At 38.3% G+C, this 12,059-nt stretch overlaps 2 protein-coding genes across 2 annotated transcripts; one reads left to right on the top strand and one right to left on the bottom strand.

Moving 5' to 3' along the window:
- Positions 1–4,040: 4,040 nt before the first annotated feature.
- On the top strand, positions 4,041–7,564 carry LOC113055511 (AP-5 complex subunit beta-1-like). The gene is made up of 3 exons (XM_026221876.1): positions 4,041–4,137; positions 4,245–4,400; positions 4,857–7,564. The coding sequence occupies exons 2-3, from the start codon at positions 4,257–4,259 to the stop codon at positions 7,515–7,517; spliced, it is 2,805 nt and encodes a 934-aa protein (XP_026077661.1). The 5' UTR covers positions 4,041–4,137; positions 4,245–4,256; the 3' UTR covers positions 7,518–7,564.
- Positions 7,565–7,725: 161 nt separating this feature from the next.
- Positions 7,726–11,528, bottom strand: LOC113055512 (uncharacterized protein C1orf50 homolog). The gene is made up of 5 exons (XM_026221877.1): positions 11,395–11,528; positions 9,755–9,870; positions 9,570–9,656; positions 8,357–8,488; positions 7,726–8,173 (listed from the first exon to the last, which is right to left on the bottom strand). Exons 1-5 carry the CDS (start codon positions 11,441–11,443, stop codon positions 7,988–7,990), a joined length of 570 nt encoding a protein of 189 aa, XP_026077662.1. The 5' UTR covers positions 11,444–11,528; the 3' UTR covers positions 7,726–7,987.
- Between the last annotated feature and the right edge of the window lie 531 nt (positions 11,529–12,059).

The raw sequence follows: 12,059 nt of genomic DNA, 5'->3' as shown, positions 1-12,059 counted from the left end.
TTGGATTTTTGTCCATAAACGGGGAAGAAATCAAGTAATTTGCCTTTTACGAGTTAATTCATTTTTGTTTTTGTTTTGTTGTTATGTTTTACACATAATTTAGTGATCATGTCTGAATGCTGTTCAAAAGTTTGAGATCAGTATAAGATTTTTACTGTGTTTTAAAGAAGTATCTCTTTATTCATCAAAGCTGCATTTATTTGGCCAAAAATACAGAAAAACAGTAATACTGTAATATATTATTACCATTTAAAATACAGTTTTTATATTAGAATAGGGCTACATTGAAATATAATTATTTCTGTGATGCCAAATTGATCAGGATTACTACAGTCAGTGTCACATAAGCCTTCAGAAATCATTCTAATATGCTGATTTATTATCAATGTTGGAAACAGTTATGCTGCTTAATTTTTTCAGGACTATTTGATGCAGTAGTGTAGGCAGAAAAGAGACTCTGGGTGTGCATTATGCGTGACAGTCTCAATTTGTGGGACCGCATGTATTGGGCTCAAACGCTGTGCGCGCACGCGCAACGCGGGACGGATGGTCACCCTACCTGGCACACCCGTCTAGAGTGTGTCCACCTTTGTGTGTGGGTCCATGTACATGCTGAATCGACAGGTAAAAAAGCCTCAAGTCCAAATATTCATTTATCACCAATTAACTGTTTGGCAAACACTTCCTGCTTCGATGTCCAGATCTGAATTTAAAAAAAATCTCAAACATGCTCCGCAGTCCCAATCGGAATCAACCGAGTCGCGAACATGCTCCGAAGTGCCGATCTGAATCAACCGAGTCGCGAACAGGCTCCGAAGTGCCGATCTGAATCAACCGAGTCGCGAACAGGCTCCGAAGTGCCGATCTGAATCAACCGAGTCGCGAACATGCTCCGAAGTGCCGATCTGAATCAACCGAGTCGCGAACATGCTCCGAAGTGCCGATCTGAATCAACCGAGTCGCGAACAGGCTCCGAAGTGCCGATCTGAATCAACCGAGTCGCGAACAGGCTCCGAAGTGCCGACCTGAATCAACCGAGTCGCGAACAGGCTCCGAAGTGCCGATCTGAATCAACCGAGTCGCGAACAGGCTCCGAAGTGCCGATATGAATCAACCGAGTCGCGAACAGGCTCCGAAGTGCCGATCTGAATCAACCGAGTCGCGAACAGGCTCCGAAGTGCCGATCTGAATCAACCGAGTCGCGAACAAAATATATATATATATGTATTTTAAATAAATAACAATAGCCCAAGTTTGGTAAACATTTTTTATTGAGACTATAAAAAATAATTCTGCATCTAGTTTTAGGTGTGCCAGCTGCCACTGTGGGTGGCACAGGCACACCCTGGCACACCCATGGCTACGCCACTGATTGAGACTGTCACGCATAATCAATGCTTGCTCAAAAAAATGTGGTCGCTATATCTGGAGTCACCAACTCGTCGATCACGGTCGACTAGTCGATCTTGGCAGCATTTTAAGTCGATGGCGAAGATGTTTCAAAATCTGAATAAAAAAGGTGCAAGCCTCCGGTGCGAGTTGGGAGGTGCGAGCCTCCGCTGACTGCGCACGCACATCCCAAAACAGACGAGACATTTATACTTGACACAACTGTTTTAGACTGAAAACCAGACCATACAACTGATTTAGACGCAGGTGCCGGTGTGATGAGATGTACTAATATCCGTCTGCTCGGGCATGATTGTTTTAGGCCTGTAATTGATTGATTATTGAGGTAATAGGGATGGCATGGTTCGCTGAAATAAAAAAAACAAACCGTTCGGTTCACCACACACGGTTCGGCACGCGCTTCAACTTAAATCTGACAAAGCATTTGTAATATCATCTGTAATATGGCTTGCTATAAATGGCACGTAAAAAAACAGGGTTCAGCTAATAAATGTTTCTGTTGATGCATGCGCATTCTGGCTTCCCAGACATTGCAAAAACATGAAAAAAGATCTATATTGAGCAACTACAATTCATTTTAATCCTATAATTATATATTATAATTTATTTAAAGTGAATAAATTGTAATGGAAAATAAACAAAATGAAATAGCTAAAGTTCAAAATTATCGTATTTGGAAGAAAACTACATTTTGACACGACCTGCAAATTAACACTAGGAGTATTGGACGGAAGCAGTGTGGCAAAAATACTATCCCATAATTTTGCACAGTATCTGACATTAAATGTGGCACACCCAGATTTTCATATGCACACCCAGAGTCTCTTTTCTGGCTACACTACTGGTCTTAAGTTGTGGGACGCATGTATTGGGCTCAAACGCAGTGCGCGGACGCGCTACGCGGGACGGATGGTCACCCTACCTGGCACACCCGTCTAGAGTGTGTCCACCTTTGTGTGTGGGTCCATGTACATGCTGAATCGACAGGTAAAAAAAAAAAGCCTCAAGTCCAAATATTCATTTATCACCAATTAACTGTTTGGCAAACACTTCCTGCTTCGATGTCCAGATCTGAATTTAAAAAAAAATCTCAAACATGCTCCGAAGTCCCGATCTGAATCAACCGAGTCGCGAACATGCTCCGAAGTGCCGATCTGAATCAACCGAGTCGCGAACATGCTCCGAAGTGCCGATCTGAATCAACCGAGTCGCGAACATGCTCCGAAGTGCCGATCTGAATCAACCGAGTCGCGAACAGGCTCCGAAGTGCCGATCTGAATCAACCGAGTCGCGAACAGGCTCCGAAGTGCCGACATGAATCAACCGAGTCGCGAACATGCTCCGAAGTACCGATCTGAATCAACCGAGTCGCGAACAGGCTCCGAAGTGCCGATCTGAATCAACCGAGTCGCGAACAGGCTCCGAAGTGCCGACATGAATCAACCGAGTCGCGAACAGGCTCCGAAGTGCCGATCTGAATCAACCGAGTCGCGAACAGGCTCCGAAGTGCCGATCTGAATCAACCGAGTCGCGAACAAAAAAAAAAAAAAAAAAATATATATATATATATATATATATATATTCTAAGTAAACAACAATAGCCCAAGTTTGGTAAACATTTTTATTGAGACTATAAAAAATAATTCTGCATCTATTTTTAGGTGTGCCAGCTGCCACTGTGGGTGGCACAGGCACACCCTGGCACACCCGTGGCTACCCCACTGATTTGATTAATAAATTTAAATAGGACAGTGTTTATTTAAAATATAAATTGTTTCTAACTATGTAAGTCTTTATTTTCATTTTTTTTAATCAGTCTAACACCTTGCTAAATAAAGGCATTTAACCAAGAAAAATATTATATTTTAATGTATATTAAAATATAAAAACATTATTTTAAATTGCAATAAAAAATTATGTATTTCTGATCAAATAAATGCAGCCATGATGAGCAGAAGATCTTAAAATATAAAATAAACATAAAAATCTTACTGATCCAAAAACTTTTGAACGACATTGTATATAAAATATTATTAGTAGTAATTTAATAAGAACAGGAATACAACATTGATCTATGAATTTTGAGAATATTTCAATTTCAAAAGGTTTATAATATTATGTTACTTAATTACGTTACGTATATGTTGTTACTCTTTATGTTTTATTGTTTTGCGATTTATTGCAATACGAGCAACAATGTTTCTACGAAGCTCGCTGTTTGTCAAGACTACATTACCTTATCTTACTAACCACGCCTTTAGTATTCATTGTGGACAATGTGGAGTAGATGGTTTTAGCACTTCTAATTATTTATTTAATTTTCTAATTTAGGTTGCTTTTTTAACCTACTCCTCTAAATATTTGACGCACCACATGATGGCAGTAAAGTGTTTGTAAAAAAAAAACAAGGTCACATGACCGTTTCAAAATAAAAGCACTTTGCTTCTGCTCAGCAATGTACATGTAAATAATATGAGTGTAAAATTAAAATTATATTATTTTACAAATCTTAAAATACTTACTATACAATTCGAAAAGGGAAACATCATGGCAAATTATTATGGAATATTTAAAAAGTGGAAGGTTAGACTTTAATTTTAAAAATATACAGATCAGTGTCCGGGTTTATCATATGACAGCTTCAGAACACATGATTTTCACAGACGTCAATTGTTGGATGTTGCATAGCAAATTGCTTTATTTATGTTTTTAAGTGTGATCTGATTGGTGAGTCGTTAAATTGAATAAATGCACTTTTTATTTTAATGTTGCATTAACGTTGGATCAATCGGCGTCAATGTCATTCACATAAATGCCTCTGTTCGTTTTCACAGTTTCTCTCCAGAATGACTTTCGCGGATCCCTGGGATCAAAAAATATCGGCCTTTCTACTGAGCCCATCTCAGTTTTTGGCCACCACCACATGTGAGAGCTTCTTGGCTGAACTTCTACACGAACTGAGGAATGATAAGGCTAGTGATCAACTCAAGGTAACGAAAGCAGACAAACACGTATTATAACACTGTATTTTATAAAATTTATATGTATGTGCATGTATATAGACGTTGAAATAATATAAATATATTAACAGGTAAAAAATAAACGGTCATTTTACTATAAATGCATGCAATTATAGTTTTATGATCATTTTGTTTAAAAAAAAAGTTAAAAAAAAATGTTCCCTTGGCAACTAACTGAAATAAAATACATTTTTATTTTATTTTAGTTAAAAGTTAATTTATTTTAGTTTAAATTTGTTATATAAAAAAAATTGTAATTGTTTTAGTTAATAACATTAACTCTACTCCACAATGTTTGCAGCCTTTTCCAGTAACTAGACCTATGTATTAACTATAAAGCTTTGTTTAAATGCTGTGCATTTCCCTTGTAATTGACTTGATTTTGTTTAATATTGTGATTTTTTTTTTTTTCTTCCTTATTATAAGATTCTCATTGTGTCTTTGCTACTGGAGCATCCAACCATTCTCTGCCCTTCTTCCTCTGTGGGAGAGGAAACAGCCCTTGAACTATTGTCAGTCTTCTCTCACACACCACAGAAATCCATCATCCTTAAGTGCAATGTCATGCTGGCCATCACCAATGTGATAATATGCACATCCTGCCTGGCTAACCACACGAAGATGGCTGAAGATTGGCTGGACTTTCTATTTCAGATGATTCAGGACACCAATGACTACAGATGCGGCCTATCCCATCAGCCAATAAGGGCCACCGCTTGTGAGTGTCTACGAGAAATGGAAACCTGTAGCCCTGGTCTTCTTTCTCAAAAGTTAGAGGCCTTGCATCTTCTAAAACAGCAAGAAACCACAGTTCTGCATCAGTCCTACTGTATGCTTTATACACTAGGGCTGAAGAACGCCATAAGGATCTTGACTACCCAAAAAAATGTTACTGACCTAGAGTTCAAGAGCATCTTAGGAGGAAATGAAGGGTTTGCATGGAAAAGCAATCAGTTAGGATTGACCTTGCTGCCAATAAACATGATGGTGCATGTCCCACGTTTGCCACCAGGTTTGGATTGTAAAGAACTCAAATCAATAATGTCTTCCCTATTGGAAGAGTCTTACCTGCAAACACCTATTTCCCAGTCTGCCCTACTAAGGGAACTTGTAGAAGTTGTCGCCATGGTTCCGGGACTCTCTCCAACGTTATTCAAATCACAGCTTCTGCGACTCTTCGGAACGGCAGACGTTTCGCTCATGCATGCCACGCTCTTTATGAAGGACACATTCACAGATAGTCTTTTCACAGCCGAGGATGAGAACTTCCTGCTCAAGCGTCTCGTGGGCACAGCCCAGCATCCGCTCCTAAGAATTTCCGAAAAGCTCTTCTGCATGGAATGCATCCTGCACTTCCCTGAGAACCGGCCCATATCCAGCAGCGGAGAAGAGAGTTTACCTGTGCTGGTTACGCCACGCCTGGCAGCGTCTCTTCATCCAACGGTTTTCAATGATAGTGCTACTATGCTCTGCAGGCTAAACCTTCTTTGTTTGGTGCACCTTGAAGCAGACGAGGGTGAAGCGGATAAAGGAATCAGCTACTTGCTTGAACACATAATGGCCCTTTTGAAAATCATAGACAATGATGGTAGCAGAGAAGTGGTGGTGACCTCTTTCAGAGCATTGTTCATTTTTCTCATGCACTTCAATGGCATGAAAGAACTCTCCGAAAAGGTGATCGACAAATTATGCGACATGTATTCCAAACATTCGCGACTCGCTCCGAATTTGATTGGCCTCGCAAATCGCATCCAGGAGCATCTGAATGATCCAGTCTGGTCGGTGAAGTTGCTGATAGGGCTTCAGAAATGCATTATGGAAATGCCTCCACTGCAGTTGACGATTCATAATTTGAGTTGGCACTTGAAAGTCTTGAAACGAGTGGCTAAAGAGGGTCAGATTACCCAGAGAAACACCATTTACCTCCTTCTGAATATTCTAATCAACTCCAACTTGTGTGAAAGGGGCAACTGGCAGGTTGGAAACGCAGTTCTCGCCGTTTGTCGCAATCTTTTGGAGCATCCCTCCATTGATCAAGTGTTTATTGAGTTGGCTGACCTTTTGCAATACATATCGGTACATTATGATGACACGGACATTAAGGAGCACGCTCGCTTCTACTACACACTGCTAACCAACCTTTCATGGGAAAAGCTGACAGGGATTCTCGCCAAAGGACTTGATGGAGGACGTGCCAAAGAGCGGTCGCATTCTGCAATTATGGCTGAAAATGAGGGGATCGCTAGTAACCTGACTGTGCACAAAACTAACCGGCATGTTTTACAACTCATCAAGGTGCAAGGAGAAGCCTCACAAAGGTCTTTGGAAAGTTCAGAGATGTTGGAGACAACAGGAGAGGCTAAGAATTGGTTGGAGGTTTATCAAGGACAGTTTCAGACATCTGGATTTGGTTCTGAGGTCACCTTGAGATACAGTCTGACTCATGCAAAAGACACCGATCATTTATTCGATAAAGTGTTTACAATTTGTCTGCATTTTGAGATGAAAGACTCAAATTACGCAAAGGTAAATGACATACATGTACCATGTGTGTTCAGAGATAGAAAGCCACCTGAGGTCCAAGTCAAGCTCAAGCCTTTTCAACCCTACCCTACTACTTTATGTGTCAGTGCCATATTTACCACCCAAGATGGACGTTCTTGGCACAGCCGACTGCCTGATGTGAGCGTTTCGTTCTCTGAGATATTCCTCCCTCTGCCTTTACCGCCAAACACATCCTGTGAATGCAAAGAGCAAGTGTTTGACCGCATTTGGGAGGCCGCAGCCTCTGGGAATCCTGACAAATCAGCCATTAGTCTTTTCTGTTTCAAAACTGGAGATGAAAGTCTTACTGATCTCATCAAGACACATTTCCAGGGTTACCTTATTACAGATCAGCAAAGCAAACGATTTTGGAAAGTACTGTTCTTTCTTCCACCCACGTGCCATGTCCTTTTGAAGATTACCCAGGCTGAAGATGCTATTCAGGTCAGCATCGCAACGGACAACTGGGAACTGTTACCCTTTGTGAACTCTTACCTCCAAAACATTACTGATCATTGTAGCACAACAGTAACAGATGGCTAAACAGATGTATTGCAGGTGTTCATTTACATAGTTGATTTTAACCAGTCCAATTTATTTTTATGACTTCCTTTTTTTATGTAACACCATCGCGTCTGGATATAAAATCGCTGACTAATGTGTTTAATAAAATAAATATGAGCACATGTTATGCTGTTTTATGTAGAGTAAGCAGTGAAAACCTACTGCTTTATGAAAAGAAAAATCAATATAAGATACTGAATTAATGATTTAATGAAAACAACATAACCAAAAATGTATGCAGCTCTGAAAAAAAAAGGGAAATCTGACACATTAAATGCATGACGGAATGACAGATTTACAGGTCCAGTAATAGTGACAAGTGACAAAATTTTCAGTACGCAGAACTGGCGATTTTAATTTGCCAAACTATTTCTGTTAACAAACAATTATTTTAAGACATGGTGGCTTTCATGACTAGATGAGACAGTCTGTGAGTGAGCTGCGCCCTTTCACTGTGAAAGACCTTCAAAGTTGGGCTCAGTACAGGCTGGTAGAGCAGTTTGTCTGTTCAACAGTTTATCCATGATGCCAATTTCAGCATCCCGCCTTTCAACCTCCTCTTGTGGGGTCCAAGACATGTCATGTTGGAGTTTGTATGCACCAAGGAACTTGTGAGGGCAACTAGGACCCCATTCCTGTAAGAGATTAAATTAGCTGTTAAATATTTTATTTTAACACAACTATTTGTTTTCTGGTGGTCTTTTCTATATTTTGTTTTTAATTAATGACTACTAGTTGGTGCCATCCAGTTTAGATTGACCTCACTTCTCATGCCAACTGATGAGACCCAGACACTCATAATGTGGCAATCAACTCACCTGTGGAGACAGAATGGAGAAATACCGCTGTCCGGATTCACGCATGTAAAGATAATACATGTTTCCTGGTTTCTTCACAACATTGCATGCAGCATGGTGAAGCTCGGCATCTTTCTTGGCATCTTCTAAAACCTAAAGTGCAAACACAAAATGATTTAACCATTACTTATTTGTCACTTGTTAGATTTTTAACACAGATATGTAAATGTTAAAGGAATAGTTCACCTAAAAATGAAGATTATTTTAAAATTAATCTCCCTCAGGCCACCCAAGATGTATATGGCTTTGTTTCTTAATGGGAACAGAGTTGGAGAAATGTAGCATTACTTTGTAATGAATGGGTGCCGTCAGAATAAGATAAATACACCACAGTAATCCACACTCACTTGTGAAGTAAAAAAAAAGCATGTTGGTGAGAAACAAATCCATCAAGGTGTTTTTAACTTCAAAACTGGAATCATGTTGATTATTTGAAGATTGTTTTTATTAACTGTTTGGATTCTCATTCTGACGGCACCCATTCACTGCAGAGGATCCACTGGTGAGCGAGTGATGTAATGCTACATTTCTGCAAATCTGTTCTGGTAAAAAAAAAAAGAAACTCACCTAAATATTGCATGAAAAAACAAAAAAACACTTGATGAACTATTCCTTTAAAGCTGCACTAAGTTACTTTTGTAAAAATATATTTTTTGCATATTTGTTAAACCTGTCATTATGTCCTGACAGTAGAATATGAGACAGATAATCTGTGAAAAAAATCAAGCTCCTCTGGCTCCTCCCTGTGCTCCTATTGCCATTTGCAGTTACGGAGTGCTCCCGTTAAGAAATAACCAATCAGAGCTGCGGTCAGTAACTTTGTTTGTGTTCAAAATGTAGAAAAATGTATATAATAAGCGAGTACACCATGAATCCATTTTCCAAACCGTGTTTTTAGCTTGTCCTGAATCACTAGGGTGCACCTATAATAAGTGTTTATATTCAGACTATTTTAGATTGCTTCGGGGGTACCGCGGCGGAGTAACCCAGTACCTTTGTGATTCTTCATAGACATAAACAGAGAGAAGTAGTTCCGGCTACAATGTTCTTCCGCAAGACGCAAGCAGTTCTGTTTATTAACAGCTAGAACGTCAAAAGTTACCTACCAAGTCTAGGGACATTTGCGGTACTGCTGTAAAACAAAGTGATCATTTGAGTGACAGTTCAATCTCACCTTTCTTGCTTGCTCCTGAAGGTATCTTATCTGTTCAGCAATTACTGTAAGTTTGTTGCAAGCATTGGCTCTAATAAAGTCATCTCCCTAAAATTCCCAAAAGAAATAAATAAATCCATGATTAAAAAAACAACAACAACTGTATATCCATATGAGTAAAGTAATAGAGCTAAAGCATCACTTACTTTCTGTACTTGCTGTGCCAGAGCAACTAGATCCATGGGATCCCCAACACGGTTAGTCTGGTAGGGGCTCACCAGTGCCATTCCACTCGGGTTACTGCTGGTCTCCACCAAAGTTACTATAATATTAACATTGTTGACATGTAAAATAGTGTTGCACAGCACAGAGATGATTTTAGTGGCAGATTCCACTAGAAAATGCATGTTAAATCATGCTCATCTTCCAAAATGGCCTAATTATTATAGAGAAGAAGATTCTGCTCGATTTGGGATGATCACATCCTGAGCAAATGGTCTTTAATTGTAGAATGGGAATGAGTGTGTGACAACGAGAATCATCTAAGACAACGGGATGTCTAACTTAATTTACATACAGAGCACAGCTGTTACAACAGAAGCAACTTCTTTTACATTAAGGGTAGTAAATTGTAACTGTAAAGAAGGTTTTTTAGAGTTTAAGATATTAACTCCGGTGAACCCAAGGTAGTTCATATACTTTGTCACTGCTATGCATCTTCACTTAGATCTTCAACATCCTATTTTTTTCTTACAATATACTACACCATTGCCATTATAAGAGAAATTCAAATAAGAGATTGATATATATATATATATATATATATATATATATATATATATATATATATATAATAAGATATATACTTGTTACATAGTAAGAAGAAAGACATCTACACTGATATCAGGCTCCTTTATTCTTATTCGGAGGTCACAGTAGCCATATGGATCCAAACCATATGGATCACCACCTGGAGACGACCTCTACAGCCCTGAATGTCAACAAGAAGACCCCCAGACACAAATCCCCTGATTGCATGATGACTGATTGCACAGACACTATTGGAAAAGAGCTGAACTGGATGATGACATCACTGAATCATCAATGAACTGACTTTAACTGGAAAAATGACTCTTTGTTACTGTCCCCCTGCATTGATGACAAACTTTTTTCCTGACAATGTAGAGCTGCCTTGACACTATCAGTATTGTATAAAGCACTCTCTCTCTCTCTCTCTCTTAGTATGTATATATATGTGTGTATGTGTGTGTACGTTATACATTATATTATATATACATACACACACACACACGCATATATATATATATATATATATATATATATATATATATATATATATATATATATATATATATATATATATATATATATATATATATATACACACACACACACACACATACATACATACATACAACAAAGGTTGTTATTTAACAGGTTGGATAACCTCTTAAGAGTGAAAGTAAGCGCCTCTGGAGGTGCAGAGTAGATCTACGTGGTGTTAAGGTTTATTTATTTGTTTATTTATTAAAGATTGTTTTAAAATAAAAATAAAGGCAAATAATAACTTGGTGAGTGCTGGTAGCTTAGTACCATGGCACTGACTATAATGACAATAATGGGACATTTCATAACATTACAAAAATGTTATCAACTTACACCAAGCACATATTTTGTCACTTTTAATACAATGGATCTACAATATTTAACCACTGTTTTGATCATTACTATGGTGCGGTGGAATGACTGACTCGACCAATTCAATAAAACAGAAAACCTAAACTAAAAATATTTCCTGAATTTACCGTTGAAGGCACTGTCTTACCCGTGGTGGTTTTGTTGGGTTGTTGTGGTAGACAGATTGTTTTATCCATTCTGTAATTAAACTTCCCGTCGCGCTCAACAAATTAACACGAGACTTCTCACCGGACTCACAAAACAAAACACGGAGGAGGAGTTTCTGGGGTCCTACTGTGTTTGATGAATCGAGTAGTAGTCGTGATAGTTGCCTGTGTACAAATACCTATATTTTTGTCATATAATACTTTACACACATATTTAATGAGTGTTTAAACTATAGCGTATGTTTCTAAAATAATGGTTTTGAATAACACAATGCACATTCATATTTATTATATCGATAACTCAAATACAAAGCGACCATGCATGTTTAATGGTAGACTATTATGTAGATTGCAGAAAATGTAGTTATGTGAGTTTTCTGCAGTTATGAAAGATCAAAGTTTGAAATTATGAAACCAAAAAACTGCAAGTCCGTGCATTTTGCACTATACCTTTGGACGATTCCTTCATATTATCTGAATTATGCAAGATGTTGCACACAACAACGACAGTACATCCAGGTTAATTTATTTATTTATATGGAAAAAGGTCTCCGAATTGTAAAAACAAAAATAATTAATTATAAATAATTTATAAATAACCTTATAAAGCATAATTTGTAATGAGGGAAAGCTCACGGGTAATTTT

This window comes from Carassius auratus, chromosome 36, assembly GCF_003368295.1.
Source record: "Carassius auratus strain Wakin chromosome 36, ASM336829v1, whole genome shotgun sequence".
NCBI lineage: Eukaryota > Metazoa > Chordata > Actinopteri > Cypriniformes > Cyprinidae > Carassius > Carassius auratus.
This window is presented reverse-complemented; position numbering and strand designations above follow the sequence as displayed.